General features: G+C 39.7%; 1 protein-coding gene and 2 pseudogenes across 3 annotated transcripts; 1 reads left to right on the forward strand and 2 right to left on the reverse strand.

Moving 5' to 3' along the window:
- Positions 1 to 756: 756 nt before the first annotated feature.
- On the reverse strand, positions 757 to 1788 carry LOC308489297 (olfactory receptor 3A10-like; annotated as a pseudogene). Its single transcript has one exon. The product of its transcript is annotated as an olfactory receptor 3A10-like (transcript).
- A 1925-nt stretch (positions 1789 to 3713) lies between these two features.
- Positions 3714 to 9269, reverse strand: LOC308489298 (putative olfactory receptor 3A4; annotated as a pseudogene). The gene is made up of 4 exons: positions 9246 to 9269; positions 8595 to 9133; positions 4302 to 4356; positions 3714 to 3730 (listed from the first exon to the last, which is right to left on the reverse strand). The product of its transcript is annotated as a putative olfactory receptor 3A4 (transcript).
- A 7065-nt stretch (positions 9270 to 16334) lies between these two features.
- On the forward strand, positions 16335 to 17282 carry LOC308488862 (olfactory receptor 3A1; the record flags this gene model as incomplete). Its single annotated transcript, XM_081029092.1, has 1 exon — positions 16335 to 17282. One exon carries the CDS (start codon positions 16335 to 16337, stop codon positions 17280 to 17282), a length of 948 nt encoding a protein of 315 aa, XP_080885218.1.
- Between the last annotated feature and the right edge of the window lie 1169 nt (positions 17283 to 18451).

Consider the following 18451-nt stretch of genomic DNA (forward strand, 5'->3'; position numbering starts at 1 on the left):
TCCGATACACATTCATTGGTAAATTGCAAACAATATCTCCCTCTATTTTGCCTTTCTTAACAGTCTCCCCCACTTTACTAATTATCTGTACATACATATTAAATAGAATGGCCAATATAAACCAGTGTTTTTGGCCACTAAAATTGAAAGGTACTATTCTGAATGCTTCTCATGAAACATAAGATGATACATTCTCAAGTTTTTCGTGGAGAGGTTGTGAGTGACAGCTCATGAAGTAAAATGAAAATGTGTTGTTCCCCCTGATGATTAGTCAGGATGGGAACTCTGGTTTGGGGACAGGTATTTGATAACGTTGCTCTAAAGAAGATGCTCACAGGTCCCAACACCCTGCTCCTACGGTGTGTTAAACCCCAATTTAATTTCACAATCCTCGACCTATTTCCTGAAGAGGAACCTTTAAAAACCAGACCCCATGCTCTGGTACACATATATTTTATCATAAAAGGAGAGAGGGGGGCAAACATTTTGTTTTTGATTATGATTTTAAATATATTTCAATTGAACAGTCATTAAATTAAAAACATTCAAAATAATTGATTTGTGTCCCATTCCCTGTCCCACATTATTATTTTTTCTCATCTGTCTTTACTCTAACTCCTATAACAACATAGAGATGGAGTAAAGATAGATACTAGATACATAGATACTCTTTGACCAAAGTTTTAGCTTTTCTCCCCAATCCAAGGCAAACTGTATTCTACCGGGGCCCATACTATCTACTTTCTCTCCCATCCCTCAACCCACCCCTGAAGTTTCCGCACCCACATCCAGCCCTTCAGCATAAAAGAGTTGGGGGTGGTCCTCAAGGAGGCAGGGGTGTCTTGGTGCCTCCGCCTTCTCACTCGGGGGCCTCTTTCCTGTCAGCACTCTCTTCAGGGCGCCCTGCACATCGGGGTTCCGGAGGCTGTAGATGAGTGGGTTCAGCATGGGGCTGAGGACAGTGTGGAGGATACCAATCCCCTTGTCCTTGTTTGAGGCCGAGACTGAACGGAGACGCATGTAGCTGAAGAAGCCAGTTCCATAAAAGATACAGACCGGGGTGAGGTGGGAGCCACATGTGGAGAAGGTTTTTCTCCTCCCATCAGCGGAGCTGCAATGTGGGCATAGGACAGCGAGATGAGAATCGTGGGGATCACCCCCCTGAAGGTGGCCCCAACAAAAAGCAGTTGTCTGTTGAGGTGAATGCTGGAGCAAGAGAGCTGGAAAAGGGGTGGGAGGTCGCAGTAGAAGTGGTTGAGCACATTAGGGCGGCAGAACTCGAGCATGGACACAGCCACGGTGTGAGTCAGAGGCATTGATGAAGGAGATGGTGTAGCGAATGCCCACCAGGGCACCCTGGACTTCACGGCATGCGGGGGCTGCAGGTGAGGGGCTGGCAGATGGCCAGGTAGCTGTCATAGGACATGGCTGTCAAGAGGTGGCAGTCCACACCAGCCAGGAGGTGGAAAAAGAAGAAGAGCTGTGAAATGCAGGCAGCATAGGGGACTCTGCATTGGAGGGCCAGGAGACACGCCAGCATCGGAGGAACGGTGATAGCGATGCAGCCAATGGCCAGCAGAGACAGGTTCCCCAGGAAGTAGTACATAGGAGCGTGGAGTTTGGGCTCCACCAAGATGGCAGCCAGGAAGCTGACACTGCCCCCACTGTGACTACATAGGCAAAGAGGAAGACAGCAAAAAGGATGGTTTGCAGTGTTTTGCTCTCTGTTAGGCCAAGAAGGATGAACTCAATGACAGTTGTCCCACTTCCCCAGGCACCTGGCTCCATAGGACACTGCGAAGAGCTGTAGTGGGAGGAGAAGACTTGGGCCTGCTAAAGGGGGAGACAGACACGCAGTGGACACTTAATTTGTGTCTATTGGATGCTAGGATAATATGGCATGGGTACTTACCAATCAGAATGGGTACCAGCCTAGAGCTCAGCAGGCTCCTGGAGGACCCTACCATGTCAGATGTGAACCCTTTAATTGCTGGTTCAGGTTGAGGTCCGGGGGATCCCTGGGAAAGGCTGGGAGAGAAGGAACTACTTTGGGGAGCCAGGACTGGGGCTATTTACCAATGCAATATGGACATGTTTTGCTTGTTTAGCAACTATTAAGGTCATGTCGGTGTATAGTAACTGAATAGCAGCTCTGACAAGCTTAATAAATAAGGATGTATGACGTTCTAGAAAGCACAATAGAGGAGAGTAGCAATAAAGAAGGGTAGGAGGACAAGATCTTATGAAATAAAAAAGGGATGTGACAGAGAGTGAGCTGAGAGAAGAGCAAGGAACAGACCAAAGTACAGAAATACACAGAGGCTAACAATGGAAGACATGAAGGCAAGTTAACAAAGGACTAACAATGTTTTTAAAGTATAAACTATGAGTATTGCGCTACACACTCCATATTTATTTTCTCATTTAATTCTCATAGAACTCTGTCGGGTAACTCCTATTATGTCTTTGTAATCAGGACACCGAGGCTGGAAAGGGTAACAAGTAGCAGAAGGTTGTCTAGCTCTTGGCACAGCTCAAGCCCGGGACTGTCTGTCTCCCCAGGCCCACACCTTTACACAATAATCCCTTTCTCATAGCTCATCTCTTCCTGCCCTATAGTTGGAAAAGATAAATTTCTTCCCTTATGAGCTGGTCCCACGCATACAATCTCTCCCTAAGAGCTGGGCAGGCCCAGCAAAGTGTACATTTAAAATTAGTACAGAAATAATGAGAGTGTTCCCTGGAGGTGGTGGAATCAGAGTGACAGCCAGTGACAGGTAAGATTTATAAAGCATTTTCTATACAAGTTACTTTTATGTGTTAACTCCGATCCATACAAAAATCCTTTAAGGTAGGTAATACTAATAATAACAGAGACCTAATTAGATCTTAGCCTGTGTCAAGCACCATTCTAAGCATTGTACATGTATTATCTCCTTTAATTCTCAAATGATCCTTTGAAGTGGGTACTATTATACTATTACAACCCCCATTTTTCAGATAGGAAACTGAGGCACAAAGAGGTAAGGTAACTGGTCCAAGGTTATGGAGAGTTAGGATTCAGACCAGGCAGTCTGGTGTCAAAGTCAGTGTTGTGAAACATTTCACTCTACTCTGAAAGAGAGTGAATGAATGATTCACACAGCTGTGAAGTGGTGGAGCTAGGATTTAAGTTGAAGAGTCTGTTCACAGATTCATCAGAAATACCCCAACACCTGCCACCTCCGGGACAGGCAATTGGTTGATACAGGTTATTTGCTCTGCTGAGGAGGCAGAGAGTATTTGTAGGAAGCCCTTGTTACTTTAGGAAATGTCCTCACGATGGATTTTCCCGGCTTAACTTTCAGGCAAGCCCAATCTGGGTTTAAAATCATAGCAGTGACACACAGCACAGTGACAAGAGTTTAGCCTTGCTCTCAACAGTGGCTGCATCTCTCCATCCTTAAGGCATTGCCCACTCCCTGCTTCTTCTATCATCTCCCACCTGCATGTCCATAGAAAGTTCAGTCTACCTCGGGTTCTCTCGTCCAATTTGCCCTACACAGTTCCTTTTCTCCACAAAGCCATGTATGCTCTCTCTCTCTCTCTCTCTCTCTCTCTCTCTCTCTCTCTCTCTCTCTCTCATTTTCCTGGTATATAGGGACAACTCAGCACAGTGGAGGGAGCTGTGAAGTTGGAGTCCAGATGTTTGTGTTATAAAGAAGTTTCTACTACTAACTAGCTTTGGAACCTGGAGAAAGGGGGGGAAAAGATGAAAGGAAGGGAAGGGCAAGGAAGGAAAGAAATAAGGGACGATACAAAAAGCTAATGTTTGGTTGAATATAAACTTTTCCTCGGGTATTTAAAAATTTAAATTAACTCCATTTCACTCCATTATATGTGATTCTATTTAAATTTTACAAAAATCCTTGAAGATAGGTAATCATTTACAAATGAGAAAAGTGAAGTGCAAAAAAAGTTACCTTATTTAAATTCACACGTCAGAGTTTGTTCCAAATGGAGAACTTGTTCTTTTCTCCCAACTCCTGCTGTTTCCCCAAACCCTTGTCATTATTCTTTCTTTCTATCGATCTACCTGTAATATGAAAGCCTGTACTGCATTGTCTCTGGGTGTATTAGAGGTATAAGATTCTGTAAATATTGATTCCTTGACCCAGATCAATTTAAATAGCTGCCTTGGCTCTCCCCAGACTCACTTCATTTGCCCTGCTCTTTACCCCAATCAGTTCCCTTCTGACTTCCCTCTATTTTTCCATTTGCCAGCTCTGTCCTTCATTCTTTTTGAGAGTGGCAAACCTCACCGTTATATTTCACCACCACTCCCTCAATCCAAGTACCACCCAGTCCTTTATTCTCCTATAACAAGGAAAAGGCCACATGAAGATCACGAGTGATCTTCCTACAGCAGTGGGGAACTTACCTTTCTGTGAGCACGCTGGGTAGAGTTCTTGGGTGGGGTTTCTCATAGAGAGAGAAGTGAGTATTATGCTGACTTGAGGTGGCTTTTCTCCAAAAGGCTTATAAAGGGAGTAATGCCAGAGCCAAGAGAGTCTGTCTTGGTGCTCTCTCCATTTAGGAGCTGACAAGCACCTAGAGGCCTCTAAAAATTGTCTCCTTTCCCCAGGGATTGTACAAAAAGCCCAAGGCAGACAAACAACCATACTCCTTAAGGGTTTTTCTCATCTGCCTAGTATTTTAGACTATTAAAGAAACATTAGATTTATGACAATACTCCAGGCTTCTAATGTCTCTGAGAAAGGAACAAAGATATAGTCACCATATTATAGGTGGGAAAAATAAGATCCAGGAGGCTTAGATGACTTTCCAAGGCCAGACGGTGGGTCTGTGGTAGAGCTCAGGGTGGGCCCCATATGAGCTGATTCTGGTACTTTTTCTCATTAACTTTTCACATTGGAATTTTTAAGGTATCCATATCTTTAAAAAGTTAGGTTACTAAGATATAACTTTAATTGTCATGTCCTCTTGATTACTTCCTCCATCACTTCAACTTATTCAAAGATGTTTTTCCTATTTTTTAAAAGAAGTTTTATAGTTTTAACTCTTACACTTAGATCTATGACCCATTCTGAATTATTTTTTTTAATATGGTGCAAGATAAGAGTTGAGGATTTTTTTTTCCAAATAAAGGTACAGTTGTTTCAGTATCATGTGTTAAAAAGATTATCCTTTTTCTGTTGAATTAACTTGGTGGCTTTGACAAAAATCAACTGACCTTATAATTGTGGGTCTACTTCTGGACTCTATTCTATTCCATTAATCTATATGTTTATTCTTATACTAATGCGCACTGTCTTGATTATTGTAGTTTAATAGTAAGTCTTGAAATCAGGTAGGTTAAGTCACCCAAATTCGTTACTGTTTTTCAAAATTATTTTGGCTATTCTAGATCCTTTGTTTTCTCATAAAAAATTTAGAATCAGCTTCTAATATCTATAAAACATATGTCAATATCTATAGATCAATTTGGAAGAATTAACATATTAATAATATTGAGGGCGGCCCGGTGGCTCAGGTGGTTGGAGCGCCGTGCTCCTAACGCCAAGGTCGCCGGTTCAATTCCCACATGGGCCAATGAGCTGCGACCACAACAGCTAAGATCATGAACAATGGCGAGAGCTACTGTGAGCTGTGATCTGCTGTGAGCGTCCACCAACGGACCCGGGACTGACTGTCTCAGATGGGTGGAGCATAAGGCTCATAATACCAGCATGGGCCAGGGAGCTGCGTCCTACACAACTAGACAGAATAAACGCTTGAATCGGAGTTGGGAAGGGAATCACATTGAGCCTTCTGGTCATGAACATGACATATCTCTTTCTAAATTTCTCTCATCAATGTCTTATAGTTTTCAGTTTATAGGTCTTACACATATCTTGTTAAATTTATCCCTATTTCATGTTTTGTAATGTATTGTAAATGGTATTGTTTTAATATCAATTTTCCTTTTTTGTAAAGGAACCCTCATACACTGTTGGTGGGAATGCAGACTGGTGCAGCCGCTATGGAAGGCAGTGTGGAGGTTCCTCAAGAAATTCCGAATAGAATTACCATACGACCCAGCAATCGCTCTCCTGGGTATCCACCCAAAAAATTTGAAAGCATTTCTCTATAGAGACACGTGTACTCCAATGTTCATTGCAGCTTTGTTTACGGTGGCCAAGACATGGAAACAACCAAAATGTCCTTCGATAGACGAATGGATAAAGAAGTTGTGGTATATATACACAATGGAATACTATTCGGCGTTAAGGAAAGATGATATAGGAACATTTGTGACAACATGGATGGATCTTGAGAGTATAATGCTAAGTGAAATAAGTCAGACAGAAAAAGCAGAGAACCCTATGATTTCACTGATATGTGGTATATAAACCAAAAACAAGACAAACAAATGAGAAACAAAAACTCATAGACACAGACAATAGTTTAGTGGTTACTAGAGGGTAAGGGGGCTGGGGGGAGGGAGATGAGGGTAAGGGGGATCAAATATATGGTGATGGAAGAACTGACTCTGGGTGGTGAACACACAATGGGATTTATAGTTGATGTAATACAGAATTGTACACCTGAAATTATGTAATTTCATTAACAATTGTCACCCCAATAAATAAATTTAAAGAAAAAAAATAAAATTTTCCTTTTTTGTTATTATGTTGAAATACGATTGATTTTTTTATACTCTGTATTGCTCTTATATACTCTAATTTTACTAAATTCACTTAATAGTTCTAGTAGCTTCTTGTGGATTGTTTGAGATTTTCAACATTATTCATGTCATCATGAATAAAAGCAGTTTTACATCCTCCTCTTTTGAATCTGTATGACTTTTACTTTTCTTGCCTTACTGCTCCAACACAATGTTAAAGAGAAGAGGTGAATAACAACATCTTTGCTTTGCTCCTGATCTTAGCGGGAATATATTATCTTTCTCCATTAACTATGATGTTATCTCTAATTTCTTTGTAGACATCTTTTATCAAGCTGTTAAACTTACCTTCTATTCCTAGTTTCCTGTGAGTTTTCCTCACAAATGAATGTTGAATTGTGTCAAATGCTTTTTCTGAATCTATTGAGATGACCTAATGTTTTTCATGTTTAGTCAGCGGACATGGTGAATTAAATTGGTTGATTTTAGAATGATGGACTGATTATTTATGTTACTGTAAACCTGTTCCTTAAAACAAGACACGGATTTATCCCGTTAGTATTACTTGAGTATTTTTTATGTGTTGGTAGAAATTTCCTGTATTGTGAATTTAGAGATCAGATAGAACTAGAAAATTCTAGAAAATAAGAATACATTAGATGTAGAACATTTCTCAATAGTGCCAAATGTCCCCAAAACTAGAACATCAAATGTCTAGATCAGGAATGACAAATTCAAATGACTAAAAGGGCCAGGCAGATGATGTGGTCAGATGGAAGACTTTGGCCTCCTATAATTCCCTCAACCTCTACTAGCTGCTCTGGAACAAACTGTAAATTTGTTAAAGGAACAAAAACTTCTTGATTCATATTTTCACTGTATTAGCTTTTTTTTTTCTATTACACTGACCTTCTTTTTCTTTTTTTCTCTTCATTGCCCATTCTCCCACTCCACCTTACACACACCCTTTATCCTTGAAATGATTTAACTTCTGAGAGTACCGTATTTCCCCGAAAGTAAGACCAGGTCTTATATTAATTTTTGCTCCAAAAGACTCATTAGGGCTTATGTTCAGGGCATGTCATCCTGAAAAAATCATGTGAGGGCTTATGTTCCTGTTAGGTCTTATTTTCGGGGAAACATGGTAGTTAAAAATGTAGGCTGCCTAGATTCAAATCCCAGCTCTGATGTTCATCAGCTGTGTGACTTTGGGCAAGTTACTTCGCCTCTCTGAGATTCTATTTCCTGATCTGTAATTTGTAAATTTGTAGGTTCCTCATGGAGTTCTTATGAGGATTATATAACTTAATAGATGTCAGTCACTTAGAACAATGCCTATAGTAATCATGATGTAAATGCCAGCTATTATAATTTTTACCGACTTTCCTTCCTAAGCCAGTCTCTGACCCCATTTCATCATATCCACATCCAACTTGCACTAATCACAATACCCCATGAAGGCAATAAGTGGAGCCATGATGTTCTCTAAGGCCAGAGGAAGGAATGCCACGTGGGGGGAAATCTCCCCCTGAGCACCCACCACAAGGTGCCCTGCACATCAGGGTTCAGGAGGTTGCAGATGAGTGGATTTAGCATGGGGCTGGTGACAGTTGTGAGGATACCAATGCCTTTGTCCTTGTCTGAGCCCAGTCTCATTACTGTGTTTCCCCGAAAATAAGACCTAGCCAGACAATCAGCTCTAATGTGTCGTTTGGAGCAAAAATTAATATAAGACTCGATCTTATTTTACTATAATATAAGACCAGGTCATTATAATATAATATAATATAATATAATATAATATAAACATAATATAATATAATAATAATATAAGGCCGGGTCTTATATTAATTTTTGCTCCTAAAGACGCATTAGAGCTGATAGTCCTGTTAGGTCTTATTTTCGGGGAAATAGTGTAGTTGAAGACATTTGTCCCGTAGAAGATGTCGACCATGGTGAGGTGGGAGCCACATACAGAAAGGGCTTTCTTCTTGCCCTCAGCCGAGCAGATTTGTAGGACTGCAGCTACCACGTGTGCACAGGACACAGTGATGAGGACCAAAGGGGACACACCCACAAAGCTGTTGTTACAAAGAGCAACTGCTCATTGAGTTGGAGAGCTGGAAAAGCTGTGGGAGGTCACAACAAAAATGATTCATCACATTGGGACCACAGAATTTAAGAGCAGATAAGGCAACAGTTTAAGTCAGTACACTGGCAAAGGAAAAGACAACTGACATAAATGCCGGGGCTTGCTGGATTCCCCAACTCATATATATAGGTGCTGTGAGTGAGGATTGGCATATGAACAGATAGTGGTCACAGGCCATAACAATCAGCAGAAAGCAAATCCACCCCAGCCAGGAGGGGGAAGAACAAGAGCTATGAGAGGCAGGCTCTACCGGGAATGCTGTTCTTATTGGACAGAAAAGGCCTCAGCATGGCAGGGACAGAGACACGATGTAGCTGACATCCAGCAGGAACAAGTTCCCCAGGAAGAAGCACAGCACAGTTTTTCTGCCACCTCTCAAATCATTAAGGGATTCCCAAGGCACAGTCTCTGCTGGCCCTCACTAACAGGTCCCCGGGTGGGGATGTACATGATTCCTGAGGATTCATTAAGAATTTGAACTTGAAAATGGCTTCTCCAGCTTTTGCCTCCTGCCTTGGGTTTCTTCCTCATTCCCAGGTTTAGGAGTAAGCTTGTCTCTGCCACCAGGTCCTGTTTGGACCAGGCGCCTAGGAGAGCAAAACCCTCAGTCTGGAGACCCAGATTCAGTCCTGGTTCCACCTCTAGCTCCCTGGGTGACTTTGGGAAAGCAAACAGCTCCCCTATGTCCCATGTGTTATATGGAGTTATTATGGTAACTGCCCTAACTATCCCAGAAGATTGTATAGGGGATAGAGATGATGTTTGGAGAAATTCTAAATCACCACAGAGGTATAAGGCACCAGTGCTTTATCACTGTCGTGTTTATTAGGGCTTATGTTATTATCTGCCTGTCCTTAGCTCTCCCCACAGCCTCCTCCCACTTCTTAGGCTAATTTTGAGGTCCCATGAGGATAACACTATGATGGAGAAGTCCCATGTCAGACATTCTCTCAGCATCTCTGTATCTCATTTCCATATATATACATATACCCCCGGAGTCGCTGACTGAGCTAGTGCAGTCTCCCCCGCTTTACATCCCTGTCCACGAAACCTCACAGGCCTCTGTGCCAATACAAAGTGAGTTCTTTCAGGATCCTCCCTCTGCTCCCATGTAACAGGGAAGGGACTTTAGTTGGGACTGAGTAAGTTGAACCTCCTGGTTTTACAGATGCAGCAACCAAGGTTTCAACATCAAAAATAAGAGACTTGCTCAGAATGACACGTCAGGTGAGTGGAAGGGCTGGGAACTATTACGCAGAGATTGAGGTTCCTCGTTCAGGCATCTTTACCAATTCCCTCGTTTTTAGACGAAAGCTTATTTTTCTATTCTGTTAGGGGTGAGTGGGATGAGATTCGGTGTTCGACTTACGCAGCTCAGAACCCAATCCTTACTGGGAAGCCTGTCCAGATCCCTAAGACCAACCTTAGTGCATGAAGGACCCATCGGAACTTCCACTCAGGGAGCGGTCATAGCGTAATGAAGGAAGCCTGGGACTCAAATGGACCCCAAGAGTGGTGACCCAGAGGGGCCTCCTCATCAGTGATCACTCCTGTGATTTCATCAGCACAGCTGTCCTAAACGGATAGTCCAGGGGACAACTCCGCATTAGGAGATCTTATGTAAGCTTCATCCCTTGTTGACTGAAGACTACACAGCAGCTACTAGGTGGGATTGGTACACTAGCTAATGACTTACTTATTTTTAAGGAATACGTCTTCTGATTATAGAAAATATGTGTGACGTTTATACAAAAAGCTGTGTCAGTGTGTGGATTGCTACAACTGCATGCGTTATCTAGACAAATGAAGGAGTCCTCCCTACAGCAGTAACCTTGTGCCTTTCACGCAACTCTTTAACACCCCCTAAGTCATATCAATTCTTCAAAGTCTAGCACAAATTCCCACTTTTCCAGAAACCCTTTCCTCACTACTATAGTCCACAATAATGCCCCCTTTGTCAGAAAACCTAGTTGTCAACCAGTGCATTTATTCATTTATTCATGAAATGGTGCATAAATAAAGAGTGCATGCATGTAGCTCCTAAAGTTGAATCAGACATGAATTTTATCCTTAAACTGGCCTCGCGGAACTCCACTGAATCACTAAATGATTGTGCAAAAATGTGCAGTGGTAAGTACCACGTAGAAGACAAAGTGCAATGGGAATGTTGAAGATGCAAATATCACTTTTACATGGACACAGATTGAGGAGGTATTTCTGGAGGAAGTAGCATCTGAGCTGAGTCTTGAAGACTTTGGCCATGTGATGGGGGAAGAAGGAAATTATATATAGAGAAAGTAGCATAAGCAAAGGTGGGGATGGAGGAAGTCACAGAGTTTGCAATCTGATGATGTGGGTTAAAATGAAAAGGGAAAATAGGAGGCAGCTGAGGACCGTGATCCACCACGGCATTCATTTGGACTTCAGCTTCTGCAGCCTGCGAGGCAAGACTTTGGGATCTACGAGGGCACAGCTATAGTGGGTGTGGGAGTGGGTCTTTGAGTTTTAAAAATGAGTCAGAATAGGGTTAGCTGGTTAGCTCAGTTGGTTAGAACGCGGTGCTCTTAAGAAGGTTGCCGGTTCGATCCCCACACGGGCTGTGCCCTCCACAACTAGATTGAAACAACAACTTGACTTAGAGCTGGTGGGTCCTGGAAAAACACAGTTAAATAAGTAAAAGCTTTTTTAAAAAAAAGAATGAGTCAGAATAGATTGAGAGAGTATTACAGGAGAAGGACTTTATGGCTTTATGATTCTCAAGACAACTTGTGTTTCCTAGCATGGGGTATGTGTAAATATTAAGAGCTGGGGCTCTGGGGTCAGTCTACCTGGGTTAAAATCCTGCCTCTGCAACTTGCTTTATGTGACCCATGTTCTCTCTGTAAAACAGGAATCAAAATGGTATCCATGTTTCGATTCCATTTGAGGAATCATGAGTTTTAAGGAATAGATGAGTTTTGAGGAATAGATGAGTTAATACACATAAAACACTTAGAACTGTACACAGCGCCTAGCCCCGAGTATGTCTCCTCATAACTGTTAGCTGTGATTATTATCAGGAAATATCCCCAGGAAACTGTCAGTATTAAAGATATTGGGGCAGCCTGAACAGTAGATATCACAGGGAAAGGGATTTCTGGTTTCTTTTTTGTTCAGTTAGTTTATTGTGATGTTGGATTTAGTAGGTATGACATGAACATGCCCAGGAGGTGGTACTTCATAGAACATTATAAAAATCATCTGTATTCACTGTAGACAAATCAAAAAGTAATGAAGAGTTGCTTCTGTGTGTGTGTGTGTGTGTGTATTTGTGTGTTAATATTGAAATAATATTTTGTTGTATAGTTTTGTGTCTTGCTTTAGTCACTTTATATCATAAGAATTTCAGTTTTGTAATTTTAATTTGAATGTATTTTGTATGATTTTTCCACGAACATATGCTGATGGTATATAAGGAATATATAGATTTTTGTATATTTGTTTTTTATCTTGCTACTTTAAAAAATAGTTCTCCATTTGTTTTCTCTTATAGACAATCAAAAACCTTTTTATCTACCTATCCAACATATAAACTTGATTTTTCTATTTGTTGACATTAATTTTGCTAATGATTCTAGGACAATGATAAAAAAATAGATGTAATGGGGGGGGATTCTTCTCTTGTTCCTGTTTTCACAGAATAATTTGTTATTCTTCATTAGGAAGGATCCGGCAGTATCCTCTGATTCCTAGATAACAAGTGGGTGTTTTTTCTTTAAATCAAGACTGGATCTTGACCTGTAAGAAGTACCTTTTAGGTAATTGATCTGATATATTATATACATACATTTACTTATATTAAATCATCCTCAATTTCTTATCAGAGGTCTCCTTAATAATGGTAGATTATTCTTTCAAATATTCTGATTTTTAAATTTGCTGTAGTTAGTTGTATTTAGCATGTTGTTTCTATATTCATAACTAAAGCTACTCTCTAGTAATATTGGATATATTTCTTCCAAAACATTTTAGATCTTAGTGTCAAATGTATGTTAACTTTATAAAAAGTAGTGGGGTGCTCAAATTTTTTTCTCTGCTGCAGGAAGTTTATATAGCATGATAATATTCTGTTCATTAAAGTTTAAACAAAATATCTTTCAACAGTTTTATAAGCCTAGGGATTGCTACTCGGGTAATTATTTCTTTGGAAAATTTTTCCACTTTCTTTTCTCTGCTTTATTTGGGTTTTTAGACTGTTCTTAAATATATTTTCATTTATATTTCCCTTTCATTGTGCCCATTTTATTGAAATTTTCCATTTAAGTAATGTAGTCATAGGGAATATCTCTGACTATAACCCTTTCTAATTTGTAATTGTATTTACCCATTTTTTTCTTGTTTATACTTTCTCAAATGTCCATCTATTTGGTTATTGAAATGGACTTATTTTTCTTTTGGTTTTCTAATTTATCATTCATTCATTCATTCTATTATACTGTCTCCTACCCATGCAATCCTGTTCCCCAGGAAAAACCAATACCTCCAGATTCTCAAGTAACCTTCTGGATATATACTTACAAGCAAAAAAAAAAAATGTATATATTATATTACATTATAGCATATTATATTATATGTGTGCATGTGTGTGTATGTGTGTATATTTTTTTCCTCTTTTTTAATGCAAACCAAATCATACTATATTCATTCTACAAATTGTATTTTACATTTAACAATATGGCTTTGATCAGCATGGACTGGGCTGTTTCCTACAGCTGTATAGTATTTCTTTGTAAGGATATACCATAATGAATTTAGCCCTCTAATAATGAACAATTAGGTTATTTTCAATTATTTGCTATTACAAACAATGCTGCAACAAATAACCTCATACATATGTCACTTTTTACATGTGACCATATATCTGTTGAATAAGTTCTCAGAAGTGGAATTGCCAGGTAAAGGGAAAATTACATTGGTAATTTTGAAAAATATTGCCAAATTTCCCTTTTTTACTTCTACCTTACAACTATTATGCAAACTCTCCTTAAGGCCAACCCTAAGCTGGAACTATACACAGAATGGAATTTGGGAAATGTACTTCCAGCTTAGCTAATTTGCTAGAAATTTTGAATTTTAATAGATTAAACCAATTTTTTTATTTTAAAGTTTTTTCTATATTTTAAGTCAACCTTACACTATTAAAATTCTCCAATTTTTCCCAATAATTTTATGGTTTAATTTTCACATTGAAATATTTGATTCATTTATAATTTATTTTTGCAAAATATATGAAGTGTGTATACAACTTACATATTGTTCCCAGATAGCTATGTCACTGCCCCTGTTAATAGCACTTATTGAGTAATACATTTTCCCATTAATTTAAGATATCACTTATATCATGCACTAAATTCTTTTATCACTTTATATCTATTCCTGGACTTTTCATTTTTTTAAACTTATAAAATGTTATTTTATTTTTTCAGAATTTTGAGGTATAACTGACAAATAAGATTGTAATATGTTTAAAGTGTAAAACAAAGATGATTTGACATGTATTTACATTGTAAAAGGATTCCCACAGTTGAGTTAATTAACATATCCATTACCTCACATAGTTACTTTTTAAAATTAGTTTCAGGTGTACAAAACAATGTAATAATTAGACATTTATAGTTACCTTTTTTGTGTGTGAGAAGTTCTCTTAGTAATTTAGTTTTCTTTGCTAATTTCAATGATGGAATACAGTATTTGTACCCCCTTGGCACTACATGTAGTTATTACAATATTATTGACTATATTCCCTAAGTTGTACTTTACATTCCTGACTATTTTGTAACTATCAATTTGTACTTCTTAATCCCTTCTCCTTTTTTACCTACTCCCCAAACCCTTCCTATCTGGTAACCATTAGTTTGTTCTCTGTATCTATGAGTCCATTTCTCTTTTGTTTATTCTGTAACCACATCTCCCTTCTAAAAGTTAAAAAAAAAAAAAACTAATTTCACCTAAAGATGAGCACAGAAAAAAGATTGAGTACTAGAAAGAGTGTGAAAAATGGGCATTCATAAATTTTAGGGAAAATTTTTATTGGGACGAGCTTATTAGAGAACAATTTAGAGCATCTATAAAAATTAAAATGTTCATTCTTTTTGAGACAATTCTACTTTTTTAAACATACAATCTTATATTAGTTTAAGGTGTACAGCACATTTGTATACCTAAAGAAGTGATCACTGTGGTAAATCCAGCAACCATCTGACCCCGTAACGTGCTATCACAATATTATTGACTATATTCCCTATGGTGTACATTATAACCCCATGACTTATTGGTTTTATACCTGGAAATTTGAACCTTTTATTCCCCTTCCCCTTTCCACTCCTTTTTACATTTTTCAATTACAGTTGATGTTCATTATTATTGGTGTCAATGGGGTGTTAAAGTCCCTTACTCTGATTGTATTGCTGTTGATCTCTCCCTTCATGTCAGCAATACTTTATATATTCACGTGCTCCTGTGTTGGGCGCATAGATGTTTACTACGATTATATTCTCTTGTTGGATTGATCATTATGTAATATCTTTCTTTGTCTCTATTATAGTCTTCATTTTAAAGTCTATTTTGTCTGATATAAGGATTGCTCCCCATTTTTGTTTTTGTTTTTGTTTTATTTGCATGAAATATCTTTTTCTATCCCTTTATTTTCAGGGTGGGCTATCAGGGAGTTACCAGGATAGCGCATGTGGACATCACCAGGCTAATTCAGTCTCAGATTGGGTTGTGTACAGGAGGGCTCAACATAGGAAAGATGTGTGCCTGCCTATAGGCTATGCATGAGACATTTAGCCCTCCTCTACTTCTTGAATCCAGGATTAGAGAAGGTAATGATGCCATACTATGCACCTCCTCCCATTATTGCAAAGAAGAGCTTTTTATTTTTGTTCCTTAGTGAGTGCTCCTTTTCTATGGAGAATTGTACTTGTCTAGCTTTTTCTACAGTTATGGATTTTCTCTCTTTGTCACTCTCTTATTCGATCTCCACTATTCTTGAAGCCTTCTCACCTAGTTTGTGTATTAGAGTTTTGCATACTTACTAGTTTCTTTGAAGATAGAATCTACATTTTTATTCTTGTTCTGCTTGTCTTGGGAAGGAATGAGTTTTGAGAAGAGAAAATTCCAGATTTACTCTGCCATGTTCAATCCAGAAATACACATTCTACTTATTTATTTTTCCTAAGGGTTTTGTCCTTCATAATCATTACAAATAGATTCTTTCAGCTCAGACAGGGAGGGAGGTCCAGAGTGGTTATGGCTCCTGTCCTTGCAACTGAGAATGATGTAAAGCTATTGAGATAAATGTAGTGAGAGAGTTAATAAATGTGGTGTGTTCCTAGGAGTGGGAATGTCCTTACTTGGAGAGGGGGAACTTAGCAAAGGGCTCAACACATGGAAAGGAGTCTATTTCTTCTTTTTGAATAAACATAGTAAGAAAAATGATTCTTTATCTCCTTGAATGTTTCCTTGCAGGAAGTAATGCAGCCAACATTTTGGGCCAATGAAACAGCCGATACGGAGTTCATCCTGCTGGGCTTGGTGGAGACGCCAGGGCTGCGACCAGCTGTCATTGTACTCTTCCTCTTTGCCTATCTGTTCACTGTCGGGGGCAACCTCAGCATCCTGGCAGCCATCTTGGTGGAGCCCAAACTCCACACCCCCATGTACTTCTTCCTGGGAAACCTGTCAGTGCTCGATGTTGGGTGCATCACCGTCACTGTTCCCTCAATGTTGGGTCGTCTCTTGTCTCACAAGCGTACAGTTCCCTATGGAGCCTGCCTCACACAGCTTTTCTTCTTCCATCAGTTGGTCGGTGTGGACTGCTTCCTGTTGACAGCCATGGCTTATGACCGATTCCTGGCCATCTGCCGGCCCCTCACCTACAGCACCCGCATGAGCCAGACGGTCCAGAGGATATTGGTGGCGGTGTCCTGGGCGTGTGCCTTCACCAATGCACTGACCCACACTGTGGCCATATCCACGCTCAACTTCTGTGGTCCCAATGTGATTAATCATTTCTACTGTGACCTCCCACAGCTCTTCCAGCTCTCCTGCTCCAGCACCCAACTCAATGAGCTGCTGCTCTTTGCTGTTGGTTTCATAATGGCAGGAATCCCCATGGCTCTCATTGTCACCTCCTATATCCATGTGGCAGCTGCAGTTCTACGAATCCGCTCCGTGAAGGGCAGGAAGAAAGCCTTCTCCACTTGTGGCTCCCATCTCACTGTGGTTGCCATATTCTATGGTTCAGGTATCTTTAACTATATGCGACTAGGTTCAGCCAAGCTTTCAGATAAGGATAAAGCTGTTGGAATTTTTAACACTGTCATTAACCCCATGCTGAATCCAATCATCTATAGCCTCAGAAACCCTGATGTGCAGGGCGCCCTCTGGCGGGGGCTCACCGGGAGGCAGTCACCCACTTGATAAGATATTGAGAGTCACTTCCTCCTTTTTTCTTTTTAAAGAGTTTTCCTTTTAAAGAGTTTTCCTTTTAAAAGTTTTAAAGAGTTTTCCTTTTAAAAGTTTTCCTTTTAAAGAGCATGAGGATTTTTTTGTAGGGGATAATACTTATTGTTTCCCAAAGAAGCCCTGACCAGTTATAGGCAATGGTTGTATAAGTTAATGCTAAGTCAATCCCCTTGACAAATTACAACGTCAGTCACTATGTGCTCCCTTTTCTGGGTAGAAGTGAAACATAGGAAGTCCTGAATGCTTACATGTTCATGTCCCACAAAGAATAATTCTTTAGTTGCATATAGCATGGATTCCCAAAAATATCTCAACAAACCTCCCACCCCCAAACTCCACCCCAGAGGGTCATCTGATTCCTCCAACTTCACGTATGCTTGGTCTGTATATAAAACATAGGCTTAGAAATGAGTTATTTTATTTCTCCCATCAGGCTTCTACAAGCCTAAAAAAGCAGCTCATCTGTTCCCTATCACACAAAGATGCCAGAGGACATAGAGGGGACAGATGAGGAGCTGTATGGTCATGTATTCTCTAGTAACTCTGGAGGGTATGATCCCTGTGTGAAAAATTTTAAAACTCCATTAACACGTATGATAAATCTTATCATACAAAAATAAAATTTCCTCATCAATCCCTTCTCATGTTTAAAATATTTTGAAAAGATAAGCATTTACAATCAAAATATTATTTCAAGATTGAAAAAATTAGAATACTCAATGTAAAATTCCCCTCTAAATTCTCACTCTCAGTCCCCAAACCTAGTTAAGACAATCCATATCTGTAAATACAAGTCTGTTGTATTTGGTGATGCCTCACCTTAAATTTCTCTAATCTGTAGGAAAATATGTCTCTAACCTAGAAGAAGACCTCATCTTGTTTGCTGCTTACCAGCCTTTAGTTCAGTATCATGTAGCTAAATTCTCCTTCTAGCATCCTTTTAGGACTAATTGCCCATTCCTGGCATCTCTTTGTGTCACTGATGTTTCCCAATTAATTTCCCTAAAACTTCCCTTTGGCCTGTACCTGTGGCTTGGCTTCTCCATGATACTTTATGGGGGTGAAGGGACTGGAAGGATGGGATGAGATGGAGGTAAAGAGAGAGGACATGATAGAGGAAAGCA

Source organism: Rhinolophus hipposideros (genome assembly GCF_964194185.1).
Source record: "Rhinolophus hipposideros genome assembly, chromosome: 20".
NCBI classification, from domain to species: domain Eukaryota; kingdom Metazoa; phylum Chordata; class Mammalia; order Chiroptera; family Rhinolophidae; genus Rhinolophus; species Rhinolophus hipposideros.